We start from the raw sequence: 17802 nt of genomic DNA, 5'->3' as shown, positions 1-17802 counted from the left end.
CCACAGGTGCAAAACAGACTTGAAATAGCAGAAGTTCACTGTTTCCAAGGAACAGTCCCATACCAGTGCACAAACCTTGCAGGGCTGGGCTTTTGAGGCAGCTGTTATTTTTCTCAGCCTAACCCTGATACTGTTCCTCAATCGATGACAGGTTTAATAAATGTAATTTTTTATTAGAAATTTACAATGTCCGTAATTAAAAAAATAACATTAGTAAATCAGCTGTTTGATTTGAAAGAAGACTCTCCTAGCTCAGTTCAGCACAGTACCATCATTCACAGCTGCACTGTCACTTAGGTGTTTGCTCAAGGAAAAGTGTGGTTTTATTTGTTTGCTAAAGTCTTTTGTCATTGTGCTAGTTGGTTTGTTGTACTATCCCGCTGTTGATACAGACGGTCATGGCACCTGAGAAAATAGAAAATAATTTTAATGGATCTGGTGCCAACATCAGCACTGAGAAAATCGTACTCTGAACTGTAAGTTGGTGATAATCAGTACCTTTCAACATCTGGTTCTACATAACCTTTCTCCTTATTACTCAAAGTTCTTACTTTATTAGGGAAAAAAAACTGTGCTTCAACTTTTGAAAGAACAAAGAAGGCATAAGCATGTGCCCTCTGAAATCCATGGGAAATATTCCCATTGCACTAAACTGGCGGTCCCACCTTCTGGTCAGGTTCTAAAAACCATGACTGTGAGTATAAAACCAGCAATACCACACACAGGTAAGCAATTCCATTCAGTTCATAGGACAGCTCGAGAAAATAAATCTTTAATCCCATTCCAGCCATCCCTGGCCCTGTACGAGCCTTTGCTCACGCAACGACTCTGCAGCCTCAAACGGCTGCGCTGAACGAACCGGGTTATTTGATGCTACAACGTAGAAGCGCTTTACGGGCGCCAAGGACAGCGGGCGCCCCGCCGAGACGGACCCTCCTCTACAGGCACAGGCATACATAAAATATTTTACCTATATTACCTATTTTACCTATATTTACCTATATAAACACGTATTTATATACCCCGCGGAGCGGCCCGGCCCCGCCCCGCCCCGGTTCCCGCCCCGTCCGGGTCCCGCCCCGCCGGCAGCGCGGCGCCGGTGACCGTCATGGCGGTGGCCGTACAGCTGCTTCGCGGGGTCGCCCGCGGCCCGCCCGCCCTCGGCCTCGCCGCCGCGGCAGGGCGGCGGGCGCTGGGCTCCGCGCCGCCGGGGTTGGCGGCGGGCCGGGGGGGTCGGCGGGCCACGCTGGCGGCAGCGGCGGCGGGTGCGCTGGGCGGGCTGGGGCTGGGGCTGTGGCGGCGGCAGCAGCAGGCCGCGATGGCGGCGTCCGAAGAGGACGAGGAGAAGAAGGAGGAGGAGGAGCTGCGGCGGCGGTTCATGGCGCCGCCGGTGAGCGGGCTGCGGGAGCTGCGGCGGCGGCGGCGGGAGCTGCGGAGCCGCATGGAGCTGCTCATCATGGAGACGCAGGGGGAGGTGTGCCGCGCCCTGGCCGCGCTGGACCCCGGCGCCTCCTTCGCAGTCGATACCTGGGAGAGGAAGGAAGGTACGGGGGCTGGGGGGGGGGCCACCCCGGGCTGGGGCACCCCGGGGGTCGGCGGTGGCCCCGGCGCGGGGTGACCCTGGCGTTGTCAGGCGGAGGCGGCATCAGCTGCGTGCTGCAGGACGGCGAGGTCTTCGAGAAGGCGGGTGTCAACGTGTCCGTGGTGTCCGGGCTCCTGTCCGAGGAGGCAGCGCGGCAGATGCGAAGCAGGGGGAAGTCTCTGAAGGCCAAAGACGGTAAGGTGTCCGGCGGCGGGGAGGTGGAGTAGGGGAGCGGGAGGTGTGTGTGTGTGTTTCACCCCAGTGTGGCTGTGGGGGTGCTCTGAAAGCAGGATCTGGCCTTGGAGTAGAAAGTGAGGGAGACCAGACTGATCCACGCTCATGGAAAGGTTTCATTTGTATCATGGTAGTTGCTAACCAGTGCGCCTGGCAGGTGGACTTCCATATCCCTAAAAAGCAAGGTGTCAGAGGGCTTCTCTCTCTTGTCTTGCTGGCTGTAGGCAACGTACTGTAGGCACGAGTGGTTCCTCAATAATGACGCTGTAGCTCAACAGTGAAACGGCGCAGGAGTTACGTGCCAAAGAGGTGGAGGGAGAGAACCAAAAAGACCTGAAAGCTAAAGGGGGTTCAATCCACGTTTGTATAGTAGAGGGTAACTTTGAGGACTTTCCACCACTCTGGTGGTGGAAAGCCTTAGTTAGCAGTGCCGTATGGTTAAAGTGGTCTTCATCTAATGGGTGCTCTGACATATGATTGCGTTTTAGGACAAATACCAAAAAAAGCTTTTAGTTAGGCACACGGAAGTGTGTGGTTGAGAAGTAAATTGCACATTGATTAATAATTATGGTGACCCAACATCAGAAATTTTCTTGTAGTGGAACCTAAGGAAAAATAGTGATGTTCTTTAAATTATTATAAATGAAGTTATTTGAAAAAACCTAAGGTTTTTTTCTGTGTATCATCTTATCTAGGAAAACTACCTTTTTGTGCCATGGGTGTGAGCTCTGTTATCCATCCAAAGAACCCTCATGTTCCAACCATGCACTTCAACTACAGATACTTTGAAATCGAGGAAGCAGACGGTAAGAGGTGTAATCCATTGAAGTAGGTATGAAGCATGTGACTCTGTACGAAGGAGACGGGCACGCATGGCGAGGGTGAGAGGTTAAGAACCTGTCTGGGTTCGCTCAAAGCTGTGCCAAGAGTCTGCTGTGTAGCGATGGATCTCTTAACCCCTGGGCCTTCGTTTGTCCCTTTGTAAAATCAGTGTGATGCGTGCATCTGGTACAGTAAAGTGTTTGCAGGTTACTTTTTGAGCGTAGACCAAGGGCTTCAGCCCGAAACTAAAGTGTAGGAGGTTATAAATAAGTGTAAAACATATTCAAAGAAGCAAGTCTAGAATTTAGTAGAAGAAAGGTCTGTGAAGGACTGATAAGCATTCTGGTCAGGATAGACCTTTGTCTCAGAAGCTGGGAGGACGTACTGTCAGAGGTAACGCTCTCTACGTGCACCGTGCCTTTCTTCCTGGAGTTTCTGCCTCTGGCTGCTGTCAGAAGCAGGACTGTAGGCTAGGTGGTCCCATGCTGAGAGCCCGTCTGTACCTTGTGACAGTGTACGTACTGTCAGAAGCTCAAAGACAGTTTTCTTTCAGTTATTTTGCCAGAGCATTATGGATCATTTATAGTCAATTACTTGCCTGAATCTAATAATGATGTTCCCTTTCTTTGGTGTGCAGTTTCTGGATTTCTGAATAGGAGTCGTCAGCCCGTTTTGTGAAATTGATATCCTGTAGTCAGTCAGCTCTCCAAAATACTGATCAAATGGTTTTCACTGCTTTGAAATCTGTTTCATGTTTTCCTGAAGTCACCAGTCATTGCACTGCCTTGAACTCAAATTTTTCACGATTGGTGTTTAGGATGATTTTGTTTTGTATTGTAAAAGTAGTTGTTGGTTCTTGGTGAACGACTAGTAACATATTTCTGTTCAGAAGTTCAAAAGAAAAATATTGCTGCTTGCCTCTCTCCTATAGGAACTAAACAGTGGTGGTTTGGTGGTGGGACTGACCTCACTCCAACGTACCTGAATGAAGAGGATGCCATTCATTTTCACAAGACTCTGAAAGAAGCCTGTGACAAGCATGATCTGAAGCTGTATCCCAAGTACAAAAAATGGTATGTGAGGAGAGATGCTCTTGGGTTCCTTTTGTGGGAGCAGAAGGCAGCACTGGTATCTCCAGTGAAGTCTATTCTAGGAACAGCAGGTTCTACTCTGCCTTTTGATAAATATCAGGAGACCCTAATGAAAAATGGCAGATGTGTACTGGGACAAAATGTAGGCTAAAGCAGTCTCTTATTTACAGAGACCTGAGCTTTTCAAATCAGAGGGCTGACAACTAGGATCATAAATCCATAGCCTGAATAAAAACCAAGCTGACTCTACAAGACTTTGCAAGCCACAGACCTCACTAAGCAACTCAAAAGATCGTTTTAGCCTCTGGTATTAAACTAGGACAAGACTTTTGCCCCATGGACTTGCACTAATTCTCCTTTGAGTGAAGTCATGGTAAATGTGCATGGCTTTAGTGTGAGCTCTTGGGCCAGTGCTGCATTTCTGAAAATCCGACTCTGTTTTTTCTGCCTTCAGTCTGACATTTATTAACTTTTTTTTTTTTTTGTTGCCAGGTAGGTAAAGGATCTTGTCCTTAATGTAGAAGCTTCATAATTTTGATGAAGCTGTACTTTTTTTCCAGTGACACATTCACTGAGAGTTGAACAATATATTCTCTAAAGATGCAAACTTTGAATGCTCTTCTTGAGCCGAGAGATACAGGTGATGGGATCCTTCACTGTTCAGTGGGGACTTGCTGCTCTGTGTCTGATAATCCTATCTGCTACAAGCTGTGGTATCCAGGAGGGAGGGGTTACCCTTTTGTAAGCTACCAGGTCTTGTCTGAGGACAGGAGATAAAGTGGGTGTTGTAGCTCGGGTGTGAATCACTTAGAGGAGCACATCTTACACAACCTTAAGACTACAGTCTTGTGCTCTGAGGAATTTTTGCATGGTAGTTCTGAGTGTCTGCCTTCATGGTGAGGTTGTTTGCAGCCTAAGTAGGCTAGCAATGCCAGCTGCAGGGGGTCGGAGAGAAGGATTCCTGTTCTTAGTCTGAAAGCAGCCCAGGGGAGGACCAATTGTATCCCATGGACAAAGGCAGTTTTCTGAGTCCCAGCATGAGTGTTTGCTGCAAGCAACAGCAGTTATGTAGGGGCATACGGTTCTTACTGCTGGAGTAGTGTGAAACTCCTCTGAGCTTTGTTAATTAGCATTGCCCCTTTTCCCACCTTTCTCAAACATAAAAGCTCTTGTTATGTTTACCATGCTGTCTTCCTGATCTAGCTTTAAGACTTTTGTCAGGCTTGTTCTCTTGCATATCTGACTCAGCCTTTTTTTCCTAACTTTTCCTGCTGCTATAAAACCCCAAAAAGCTGATCATTCCAGTGAATAAAAAAATTACTTAGGTTATCTGTTACATCTACACGTGTCTCCTGCTATGACCATGCCATTTATATTGCTTGAGAACAGCAACCGTGGATGTATACATGCATGTCCTAAAGGAAGACAGGGTTTCCTTGCTGTTGATGGTTTCTGCTTCCTACTTCCTTTGCATTTCTCCCACACGTGAAGACTTGCAGGGCATGGCTACCCAAGCAAGCAGCTATAAGCAATATAGGGTGTGGATACAATGAATCAGTTAACTTAGAGTAATTGCACACCTACATACAGTAAATACAAAAGAGATTAATTGCCTCCCTATTGTAGGATAAGCTGCACTTACTCCTTGATAAACTTGAACATGAGCCATGAACAACCACTGCTAGAATCCTCCATCTTCCAAGTTTAACTATTAAAAAGCCTCCTTCCAAAGAAGGCTGCCTCCCTTTTAATTTTTCTTCAAGTGAAAGTGGCTTTCTTATCTGGTACTGGGTTTTTAGATTCTTTTAGTTTCAATGCAGAAAATCAATTCTTTCACTAGAATGGCAAAAAGAATAAAGAGATTCTCTTCCAAGTTTATTTTGAGTTCATCTGAAAGCTGTACATACAATTTAGGATCTATATGGAATTCTGGCAATGAAATCTAGAAAAAGCTCCTAGGGTGAAGTCTTGAAAGCATGTGTCTCTCCTCGTTGGTAGAGGATATGGATTGGATCACTCCACATGGAAGTATCTGCCATGGTGTTTGAGTGTTACGTGTTCAGTGACTGTGCAGCGATATGTAGCTTTGCAGAGACGATTTAATCAGAGCTTTTACTGTAATTGAATGCAGGAGCACTTTCCAGATGGTGCTGTACCATCCTGGCTTTCAGCAGTCAGTGGGGCATCTGGCACTACCGGAGCTGACTTTTCATCAGTATTTCACTAGTGCCATCCTGTGCCACATAGCTGTTTGGAGTTCTGTTCGTTTCTTTGAATATTGTGGACCATATTAATAATTGCTACCTCTCCTAGGTGTGATGACTACTTCTATATCAAGCACCGTGGTGAGCGAAGAGGGATCGGAGGGATATTTTTTGATGACATGGACTCTCCCTCCAAGGAGGAAGTATTCCAGTTTGTGAAGAGTTGTGCCAAAGCTGTTGTGCCTTGTTACATTCCCATTGTGAAAAGGCACTGCCACGACTCCTTCACACCAGAGGAAAAGCAGTGGCAGCAGCTTCGGAGAGGACGGTGAGTACTGAAGGAGCAAAATAATACTCTGGAGGTGGATTACGCTGGCAAGAGAAAAAGTGGCTAGTTCTTCATGGTTGCAGGGTTTATGTCCTGATGTGCATATTATGTCCTGTTGTGCTATGGGCTACATTTGCATAAGTGCTCTAAAGCTTGCCAGAGAATTTCAACATTTTTGTGTACAGAACTATTTTTGAAATCAAATGCTAGATTGCTGGGGAGGGTGCAAAGAAGCTAGCAGCTCACCCTCATCCATTTCCCCCACTCTCCGGTGTTGCAGCACAAAGCAACTCAAACAGAATGCCACAGTTTCTCTCCTAGTCCTTCAGAAACCAAGAAAAGCTGCTGCTTTGTAACAGGCAAAGGGGTGCCTGTGTGCTCAGTGTCCTGAATCTTGCCTTTTCCTGCAGCCCAATGATACGGGTAATAGGACTGCCCAGTGACATGAGGAGTGTAACGGTGAGGGAGTCACACTTCTTAACCAGTAACGAAGCTAAATCCCAGAAAGTCATGGAATAATTGCACCCAGGAGTACTTTCAACTTCTTACATACATATTTATTCCATCTGATCTTGGCATTGAAATGAGGACAGAGTGAAGTCTTTGTAAAGGAACAAAGATACAAAGGGGTTTTGTTTTTCTGGCATGGTCCAAAGTCACTTTAACTGAAGGGACTTTGGAGGATGCTTATTAAAGTGGACAACTGCTAATGCTGCAAAAGCTTAAGTACATTGGCAGATACAGTTGCACTCCTTTCTCTGTGTCCTATTATTGTGTAAGCACGCAGAGAAATGAGAATACGTGTGGTCTGTGCAGAACTGGGAAGTCTCTAATTTCTGCCTCTTCTGCAGAGAAATCTGCAAAGAGTGGCATAGAGAAGGGTGCAAGCGTTCGTGTTTAAATAACTGGCCTGCAGCAGTTGCTCAAATAAGGATATATGCTTAATTTTGTGGGACTCTTCCTGGGAGCATTGGGCTTTCAGGATCCAGTCTGTGGATGGGATTTAGCAAACCTGCTAAGGTTATAAGGGGGAATAGCTTCTTAAAGCTGCAGCCAGGACCAGCTGATGAGGCCTGCTTATTTCCCTGGGTCTGTTTGCAGGTTATTGGGCTAGGCAAAGCTCTCCATTTCTGCAAATAGATAAGAGCTCCTCCCTTCCTGTACCTCTGTTAAGTACTAATGCCTCAGTACTGGTTATTACGATAACCCCTGCGGAATTGTCACTTCTCTCTTCCTATGCTGGGGGCAGAAAACCATCTATTTCGGCACTTAGAAGTCCCAGCCAGCACTCTGAAGCTGACTTCTGCTGCTTTCCAGATCTCCCCAAGAAGCAGATAATCTTGTTCTGACCTTGCTGCTTATGTGTCCTTCAGCGTGGAGGACTGCACAGTAGAGTTTTTCCTGTGATCATTTCCAGTTCCTTTAAGACTCCTTTTAATATCTGAGACCACCACATAAGAGTACTAGCATAACCAAGCTAAACTTGGTGTCAAGTTTACCAGCAGGGTTGAGGCCTAGCATAAGTAAGCTAGTATAGCACCATGCAGAATACTCTGTTTGGATAGTTTTTCTGCTCTTGTTTGTTAGCTAATGTCATTACTTCCGATGCTTTGTGGAGTGGCAAGGCCACGCTCCTACACAGAAGATGCTGGAGAAGAGTTGGCCCCAGAACAGGGTTCCTACTGGCACCTCACACAGCAGAAAGACAAGCTGGTTTTGTTTAGTGTCTGCTAGTTGAAGAAGGTACAAGTCATTTCTGATAATAAACTTGGTTTTCTGTTGCATCTCTTCACTCGCCATAGGTACGTAGAGTTCAACTTGGTTTATGACAGAGGTACAAAGTTTGGCCTTCTGACACCAGGATCAAGAATTGAAAGCATTCTTATGTCTCTGCCACTGACTGCAAGGTAAGGGCATAACCCTGTGGGCTTGCAGGTAGGCACTGTTCTTATTAAAATACTTTATAGGATTAAATCAAAAGTCTGTCCTGGTGTCCAGCCTCTTAGCAGTGGTTAGTTCATGCCCGATACAAGAATTGGCCAAATAAATGCAGAAGCTTCTCTGGTCTACTACACTTGCCCAGTTTACAATAATGTGTGGCCTGGATATTTTCTGACAAAAAAGTGTATTTTTGTGCTTAGTACCTCTTGATAGATTTCCCCTCCTCGCTCCATGGGTTTTTGATGAGTAGCTCTTTTGAAACCATGTGAGCTTCTGGCAGTCCTGATGAGCCTGTGGCAAGGAGTTCCACAGTTAACTGTGTTGTATGAAAATGTGCCTCTTTGTTTTCTGCTTGCACCTGATGACTTCATTAGACTTTTAAGAGAGTAACCAGATTCTGGTTTTGTTCATTTTCTCCATGATAGTTCTTATTTTACAGGCTTCTGTTTTTTTCATTATCTGTTTTCCAGGCTGGCAAGTCCCCCTCTTTCTTAGTCTTTGTGTAGTAGCTGTTCCATACCTTTGATCACATTTGCCACTTTTGTCTAGGCTTAAGTTTTCTATGACCTTTCTGAACTGGGGATAAGGAACATAATCTACATATGTTTATCCATACAGTGGCAAAATGATATTTTAGTTCATTATTCCTTTAATAATCCTGATATGGTGTTTGCTGGTTTTGACTGCTGCTAAGCGGGCTTTTTCATAGAATTGTTATGATGCCAAGATCTTTTCTGGGCAATAAAAGTTAACTCAGTCTCTCAACGTGTACGTAACTTTTTTTTTCTGTGTGCATCCCTTTAGATCAATCAACAGTGAATTTCACCTACCATTTTATTGCTCAGTTGCTTGGCTTGATATTAACTCTTTTCAACTGCTTTTTTAGGTTTTAACCTATCTTGCTTAATCTTGCAACATCAGTAAACTGTCATTTACTGTTTATGCCGCTTTTTAGGTTGCTTTCAGATAGGGCCTGTGCCACTGATCATATCATGAATTTCCTTAGACTCCATTAGTGACTTCCCTCTGCTAGCATAACTCAACTTTGCCTGCTACCCCTTAACCGTGAAGGCAGTCCTGGTCTCACCATATAGCTTCATCCCGCTGCCAACACCAAATGTGTCCCTCACCTGGCAGTGTAGTATGTTCCTACCTTTAGATTCCATTGCTGGGGTGATCTGGTTTTGCTTGTTTCCATCATGAGTGGCTCCTTTCTGGGGGAAAAAAATGGCGAAAGGTTGTATCCATCTCTTTGTAACTGCTCATACTTTTTGTTCTCTGTCATGCCTCTTAATTGCCTTTTCGATAAAAAGTGGTTTCTCATCAACTTTATTTTTAAAACCAAGGTTGTAGTACTTCCAGTCCAGCTTCTGGAAATACTTGTCCTGGGTGGCTGAAAATATTGCATCAGGATCAAATGGTAAAACTTGAAGCTGGCAATTTCCCTCAGGTCTCACATCCTTACTCTCCCTGGGTTCTTTTTTGGCACATCTTCCTTGTGATACTGGTGTGTCACAAGAGACTGCTAAAAGATGTTTGCAAATAAACCTGCATGGATTGTGGGGTAGGGAGAATTGCTCTTTCTTTTTAGCTTGTTCTTCCAGCCTTTCAAGAAGTTGGGAAAAAGATTGAGCTAACATTTCTCCTGTCTCTTCCAGTGTTATTATTTGTTTTTATTGCACTTAATGATTTGTAGCCATATCTGTCACCTGATCGGAGGGTATCAACTGTGGATATAGCTTTGCATTCTCAGAAAAGGCAACTCAAGTGCAAACACAGCTGGGTACGGGACAGGTGACAGCCATATGGGCAGTCTGAATGAGTTTCCCCTCTCCCTGCAGGTGGGAGTACATGCACACCCCTCCAGAGAGCTCGAAAGAGGCAGAAATCCTGGAGGTTCTGCGCAATCCCAAAGACTGGGTGCACTGACACGGATCATGAACAAGATGGATTGCTTACACTGAGCCATTATGAAAGAACAGGAACGTCTGCAAACCAGCTCATTCAAACCGCTGTTGCGTGGCGTTTTAGTGTAGTTATTTATACTCTTACCTGGTGCCTTAATAATGCTGTAGACTTGTTATAACTTGCAATTATGTGAACTCATTCTTTAAGATTGATCAGCTAATGTTATCACCCCCTGTTGATGTTGCCTTGTGGAGGACTGATGATTCCCTCACAGGGCTATTACGCATGCTTAAAAAGTTCCTCAACTGATTTGTTGGACTTCAAAATGGTAAACTACTGTGAAGTGTTCTCCCAGTGGAATGAAAGCATTATCTGTGCCTAAATAGCACTGCTTACTCTTAGAAAATGTTGGTATGTTTTAGAAATATTTTTTTAAAGAATAAAGGGAATATTTGGTATCATTTTAAACCCTAAACTCTGTTTTCAGGTAGTTGTGAAAAAGGTGGTACTTAACCACGTGTATTTTGATGCTAAATAGTGTTTTAAGATGTGCTGCAGTAGCATGACTTGACCAATCAGTAAATGGGAGATTCTGGGTTGGGGTCTTGTCTAGCCTGATGAAAGCCAAAGGCCAGCTGTCTGTTTTGAGGAGAAATTCTTTGGGTGCTGCACAACTTGGCTGTGATCAAGGAACCTGGATATCATCGCTCCTTTGCCAGGGAGGTTGGGGACAGATCAGGAAACTGTTGGCTGTTGCCCCACGGTCCTCCAAATAGGACTTTTGATGTCCTCCGTAATAGCCCTTCGCTACTCCTAGCCCTGGACTGATTGCCCTTTTTACTCTGGCACAAACCTTGTCGAGGACCCCGTGTGGAAAAGCAATGGGGGTGCAATTTGCACTCCTGCCCCAGCTGAAGAAAAGAACCACCATCTCCCCGTCGGGGAATCGAACCCCGGTCTCCCGCGTGACAGGCGGGGATACTCACCACTATACTAACGAGGAAGGAGGTGGTAGTTGAGTGGCTTCCCGCCATGACGTAGCACAACGTCACCGCTGGTGGTGGCGGATTTCCGGTCCCTGTGTAGCGGCTGCCCCGACGGCCGCGCGCGGTGGGGTGCCTAACGCTCGCTGCCCTCCCATCGCCGAACGTCAAGCTTCCGGTTTGGGGCTACCGTGTTCATTCCCGTGTCACGCTGCCTCCTCAAAAATGAAATAAAATATACTAAAGGGAAAAAAACATTCGGTGGAAGCGAGGAAAGAAAAACAGATGGCCCGTACGGGGATCGAACCCGCGACCTTGGCGTTATTAGCACCACGCTCTAACCAACTGAGCTAACCGGCCGCTCTGAGAAACCATTTTGGAGTACTCGCAGCTCAGGTCCTCTCAGGGACAAACCGCGGGTGCAACCCCGGCCCGGAGCCTCTTCCTCGGCCTTACCGCGCCCGTTCTTTTTAAACATGGCGTCTGCCGGTCGTTTCAGGCAGGGAGCTCTGGCACAGCAGCACAGGCATTGACCGGGTTGACGAGAATTGCTAAAACTGAGACTTTGAAGACTCTCAGGTTTTTTGTGCCACCCTCGTTACTGCGAGGGCTCGGCAGGGCCGCACACGTACACGCACCTCGCGGCTGGGAGGGGGGGGGGCACCGAAACGACCCTCCAAGCTTCCCCCTTCCTCTCTCCAAGCCGCTGCCGCCCCCGACAACACGCACGACTTCGCCACCGCTCAGGAGCGGTTCCCCATCGCCCCCCTTTCTCAGCCGCGACAGGGCTGCGGAGGGAGGAGGACCGCTCCCCAGGGGTAAAACGGTATATCGCCTCCCCGTCGGGGAATCGAACCCCGGTCTCCCGCGTGACAGGCGGGGATACTCACCACTATACTAACGAGGAGAGGGGTGTGGGCGGGGTTCTCCCTCGACGAGCCCCAAGGGTCGTCTGCGGGAGTTCCCCCCCCACCTGCCACCCCCCGCGGCCCTGCCCGCTATGGGACTGAGAGCTGGAGGGTGAGACACCTCCGGGCAAGCTGAAGGCTACCCGGGGGTGGTGGGGTGTCCCTCCGCCAAACCACGGGCTGGGAGCCGGCAGGAGGCTGCAGCCGTGAATCAGTGGAGCGTTGTGTGTCTGTCTGTCTGTCTGTCTGTGTGAACCCCCAGGCTCCCCCCCCCGAAACTGCAGCAGGCAGGGAAGACAGGCTCGTTGCCTACACCGATGATGAGCCCCTGTCTTCTTGAAACCGCCTGCTGTCAGAGGACACCGTGATCCCTTCCCCAGCTGGAAAGCCCAATTACATCACTTGTAAAATCCAGGCATTATGTGGAAAGAAAAAAAAAAAAAAAAGCATATACCGTTAAATACCTCTGAGCCTGTGAAACAGTTGTAGAGGAGGAGGAGGTCATCGCATTCCAAGCCCTTTTCTTCACCAACCGTCAGCGTGAGGGCTAAGCTAAGCTCCTCGGTGAGCCTCTCCTTTGCCACTTCATTTGCCACCACCACCACCTATCATAAAATGCATTGATAAAAAGAGCGTATTAGGAAGCAAAGAGAAGGTAACAGCTGCACAGAGAAAGCATACAAATGTGTCGTGATAATGCAAGAGGTTCCTCTAAACCAGGTAACATTTAACACAGACGTTCCAGCACTCCCTGAAAAAAAGGTCGCAAAGCTGCACTGGAAGACTGACAAATGCATGGGATGAGGAGGCGGTCATAGATCTGGTGTGAGAAAACCTGGAGCTGGAAAGGAATAGGACAGGAGACACCTGATGCAACAGAGCAGAAAGACCCAGGCATGCATTAAGAAGAAAGAAATAGAAGCACCCACAAAAAAAAAAAAAAAAAAAAAAAAAAGGCAGCTTCTAAATTGAAAAAGCATAATTTATCAGCGAGATACAGGGGCTTAAACAAAATAATTGTGGACAGTCCACAGAAAATAATTATTTAGTTAGCTGCAGAGCTGGAAGAATTTGCAAAAAGCCATATACCTAAGGAAAGCAAACCTGACGTGCTCTGAATTCAGCAGATGGTGTTTTCCTCTTGTGGCCCCTCAGCAGCATCACTAGGTCACCAACGCTGTGTGGCTCCCAAGACTGCAGGTTTTCATCCATCAAAGAGACCACAGTCCTCAGGAAGCCCATCAAAAGATTTTGGGAAACAGTACTGAAACCATAAAACCACTCCAGATGCCAGATGAAGAGGACTTGTCCTAAGCAGAATCTAGCTTTTAAACTCCAGTCTGTCTCATGCTCTCTCACAAACACACTTTTCAAGGATTTTGTTAGAGTTTTGAGATCAAGAAACATCATAACAAAAAACACTAGTCAGAGAAGAGAGAAGCTGTAAGGTCTACTTCGTGTTTCTGCTATTGTAAGTAGACCTCATCTCACTGTAAACTGATATCAGAGTAATGAACAGTTAAATTCAAAGCACAGAACAGCGCAGTTCTACACCTTTGCATCCTTTCATCCTGATGCTGACAGTCAAATACGTTTGAAAACTTGGATTCATCACACTGAACTTTTGTGCATATTCTGGTGGTTCTTGAGTGCAAAATGCAAAAATAAAAATAAGTGAGAGCACATTGTTCCAGTAATATCAGCTGCAGAAACGAAGGACAGGTAAGAGAGAGAAAAAATCGTATGTTAGCATCAAAGATTTTTTTTTTTCCCTCAACAATTAAAGTTCTGTGGAGAAATGGGAAGCCCCTGTACCTTTCGAAGACGAGAGCAATTTCAGAAATCCCTGAGCCACGTCTTCCTGCAATACGATTTTTATGTCGTGCTCCATGTTCAAACCTGCAGAAGGGGCTGAAGTGTTGAAGAACTTCCAGGAGATAATCTGTGTCGCCTACCTCTCTCCTTCCATTTTGCCCTGCAAAACATACACTCTTTACTGTAGGACACTAGGCTGAAAATTGTAATAGTTCACAAGTTGATCTGCATGCAGACAGGACACTGCTGCCTCGCAGCCAAACCGTTGCTCAGGATTTTTAAGGTAGATGACTAAGAACAGTAACATTTTCAGCATACCATCTTAATCAGACGCCCTGAGCTTGTCTGAATCCTCACTGACATTTAAGAAATACAGCCATAAAATAATTCATCCTCTTAAAAACAACCACCACAAAGAAAAACCCCTAAAAATCCCACAGAAACCAAAACGATACCCACAAGCTTAAGAGGTAATTAGATAACTGACAATGGCAGATTTAAAATTATGTCCTAACAAATGTCCTTAAATGAAAACTTAAACACTTAGCCTGGGTTTCCCAAAAGCTTTGAAGAATTTCAGTACATCAAAGACCAAATAAAATAGTGCTTTTGGCCCCCTTAGGGCAGAGAAAGACAGGGTTGGTCACCTTTTTAGGGACCAGGATTAACGCCAGAATTTTATCTGCAAAGCAGTGGCTGCTTCTCCAGCCTCTCCTCGATTTGCACTAAGCCTGGAAAACTCTCGAGGGCATGTGCACTGCAAAATAAGAACTTGACCACAGAAGACATGCTGAGCTACCTGGAACACCAGCCAAGGCAATTCCCACCACAGGGGGAACAGCACTAACAACCCAACCGAGAACCTCTGGGATAACACCTTCTCCAGAGCAGATCTCTCAGTGAAGAAAGAGCGACTGGCAATTTGCATGCCAGGAGCCAGAAGATGCAAGTGCAACAAAATGCAGTGCTTTCCAGCAATTTTATATGCCACATACACATGAAACCAGAAACTTAATCTAAAAGCTTAGCTTTTTGCTGAGCTTGTTCTGGATGTGCAGTCTTTTTGCTCCATCTGTGCTCTTCCTCATTCTCATCTTCATCCTCACTGGCACACAAGAAGATATGCCCATTATTTGGGCAATCACCCTTGATACATTAATGTACAGAATGGAAAATTACAAAGAACAAACAAGTCAGAATCCTTTTTAGAACTGACAGGCTAGTATAAAAAAAAAAAAAGCACAGACTGGAAGCCAGTTTACTACCTCAGTTTATGAAATTTCATGTTAGCACTGGGACAAATAAGATTGGTGTCTTTCTGCAAGACAACAGGTCTTTTGCAAACTGCCTAGGGATTTCAGCAATAACTCAAAGCCTTTTTAACATGCACTTTGAAGTTTGCCCGTATTTTAAGAGTGTAAATAGATTTTAGCCCTCATGTTTGGTTAGAAGAGGGTCTCTTGGCTTTAGTCCAATAGTCTACGCTGCTACTTTTTACAATTTGCCGAGGTTAAAATTTTCCAAGCAATACAGGAGTTTTTGCTGAATACTGCCACATTTATCAAATAAGTCCAAAACAAAGCTTAGGAAATATGGGAAATTTCACTGAATTTTTTTTTTTTTTTTTAGAGTTGGAAGGGACCATAAAGATCATCTAGTCCAACTCCCCTGCCGAAGCAGGATTGCCCAGAGCATGTCAGAGCATGTTACTCAGGACTGCATCCAGGTGGGTCTTGAAAATCTCCAAAGAATGGGACTCCACAACCTCCCTGGGCAGCCTGTTCCAGGGCTCTGTTATGATGTGCTGTTTATAGAGAAATAACATTACTGAATTCAAGTGTCTTGGTTTTGGCACTGCATTTGTTTGTGAAAGCTTTTAATGACAATATGCAACGATTTGATGTAGCTTTGGCATCAGAAAAATTTTGATTAGTTTTGTGGTCTGTCTTTTGTGTCACGTGACCTGCTCTGAGAAGATCCTAGGAAGTCAGATTCCTTATCTGTCTTAATAGGATCCACTGTGTTCAGCCAGCATGAGTTTAGGTATCTTCCAAAGGTGCTCCTCCCCTTTGCTGACAGTCTGCAAAGCTCAACCTCTATCTTTATACACCTCCATATTTTAACCCCGATCCTTTTTTTTTTAAAGTTTTTTCTAATTTATTGATCACTCAGTCCTTTGAAAATACCATTTTCCAAAAAAATTATGAAATAATTATTTCAGTATTAAAAAAAAAACATTAAAACACTAGAAGCACAGTTTGTATTGCTTCTATAACATAAAAATGCTGTGTGAATATAGTTCAAAAAACATTTTTCTGTCTTTAATGTGAAAAGGGTGCCTAGGGAGAGGTATATATTCTTTTTGCTTTCTGGAGTAAGAAATTACTTAAGTAACTGCCTTTTCAAATATGCTTCAGGAACCTACAGGTGAAAGATGGTGACTGATGACGGATATTTGTCTAAATACAATACTTAGAATTAAATGTTTGAAATACATGTCGCCTTTTGCTTCCTTTAATGAGTCAAATTTAATACCTTTGATCTCTTCCCTTTCCTTTTCCAGGAAAACCAATGTAACCTAACTTCACTCTGATGGTGACCATGATAGTGGCCACCACAGTAGCTTCCTGATGTCATAATCTACCTCCCTGCCTCTTGTCCTGGTAGCGCCAAGGAGACTTTGCACAAGCAGGATGCAGACAAGCAGAGGCGAGTGGCTGCTGCCCTTTAAGTGGCATGGCAAAGAGGCCATTTGCTGAACCGTGGACCGGACCATTGGGCTTGGCAGGAAAAGGCAGTGGACGAAGAAGAGGGACATCTGGGATGTCATCTTTGTCACGTGAGTCATCACGTGTGCTCATGTAATGATGATGGATGAAGCAAAACAGCATATGTACATGTGGGAAATTGATTAGAAATGTGCAGAAATGTGCTGAAATGTCTAAGTGTGGTGGCACACCAGAGGTATTCACTCTTCTGCCACTTAACAAATGCCAGCTCCTGATCACATCTTTCTGTAGGTTCCTGATCCCCCACAGACTGAGTAACACTACAGAAAATCTTGAGTATATTTTAAATTGTTGTGTTAATGTTTTCACTTTTTGGTGTTTAATGAAAAACTGATTACATAGTGCCAAGTTTGTGGCACAAAGTGAAGAATACTTCTATTAAGGCTGAAATCAGAATTTTTTCCCCTTAGAGTTCAGAGCCTTCAGCAACCTGACAGGTTAGGTGCCGTCCTAGCAGGGAAAATGCAGGCAGCATTCATTGGGAGATGTATTTTGAAGGTCTGAATGCAATATACCACCCACCAAACCATGCCCATGCCTTCCATGGATTACCAGATAGCAGTACCAAGGCAGTCAACGGGTTGCTGGGTTTGGGGGTGGGTTTGCCTTTTAGCCACACCATTCAAGTCTTCTCTGTGAAGCAGAGCTCACTTCAAACCTCATTTCCAAGCTCAGAGGAAGGCAAACCTGGCAGATGGTGGGCAGCAGGCAACCAAGCTTGCTGTACCTAAAGCACCTCAGCTTAGCACCGCTTCAAAGCCAGAACAGAATCATAGAATCGTTATGGCTGGAAGACACCTTTAGGACCATCAAGTCCAACTGTTAACCTAGCACTGCCAACTCCACCACTAAACCATAGAATCATAGAATCATAGAGTCATCCAGGTTGGAAAAGAGCCTTGGGATCATCGAGTCCAACCATCTACCCTACACTACAAAGTTCTTCCCTATATCATATCCCCCAACACCACATCTAAACGTCTCTTAAAACACATCCAGGGATGGTGACTCAACCAGCTCCCTGGGCAGCCTATTCCAATGACCGACCACTCTTTCTGTGAAAAATTCTTTCCTAATGTTCAGTCTAAACCTACCCTGCTGGAGCTTGAAGCCATTCCCTCTTGTTCTGTCATTAATTACCTGTGCGAAGAGACCAGCACCAACCTCTCTACAGTGTCCTTTCAAGTAGTTGTAGAG

The 17802-nt window shown here is 45.4% G+C and overlaps 1 protein-coding gene and 3 non-coding genes across 4 annotated transcripts; 1 reads left to right on the top strand and 3 right to left on the bottom strand.

Moving 5' to 3' along the window:
- The first annotated feature begins 1108 nt into the window (after window positions 1-1108).
- CPOX (coproporphyrinogen oxidase) lies at window positions 1109-10582 on the top strand. The gene is made up of 7 exons (XM_074151871.1): window positions 1109-1544; window positions 1634-1777; window positions 2512-2622; window positions 3570-3711; window positions 6043-6261; window positions 8064-8168; window positions 10044-10582. The coding sequence occupies exons 1-7, from the start codon at window positions 1109-1111 to the stop codon at window positions 10129-10131; spliced, it is 1245 nt and encodes a 414-aa protein (XP_074007972.1). The 3' UTR covers window positions 10132-10582.
- A 459-nt stretch (window positions 10583-11041) lies between these two features.
- TRNAD-GUC (transfer RNA aspartic acid (anticodon GUC)) lies at window positions 11042-11113 on the bottom strand. Its single transcript has one exon. It is a non-coding gene; the product is annotated as a tRNA-Asp (tRNA).
- A 266-nt stretch (window positions 11114-11379) lies between these two features.
- On the bottom strand, window positions 11380-11453 carry TRNAI-AAU (transfer RNA isoleucine (anticodon AAU)). Its single transcript has one exon. It is a non-coding gene; the product is annotated as a tRNA-Ile (tRNA).
- Window positions 11454-11928: 475 nt separating this feature from the next.
- TRNAD-GUC (transfer RNA aspartic acid (anticodon GUC)) lies at window positions 11929-12000 on the bottom strand. Its single transcript has one exon. It is a non-coding gene; the product is annotated as a tRNA-Asp (tRNA).
- Between the last annotated feature and the right edge of the window lie 5802 nt (window positions 12001-17802).

Source organism: Numenius arquata, chromosome 1, assembly GCF_964106895.1.
Source record: "Numenius arquata chromosome 1, bNumArq3.hap1.1, whole genome shotgun sequence".
Lineage (NCBI taxonomy): Eukaryota > Metazoa > Chordata > Aves > Charadriiformes > Scolopacidae > Numenius > Numenius arquata.
Note: the sequence above shows the minus strand (reverse complement) of the source record. Positions and strands in the feature narration are given on the sequence as shown.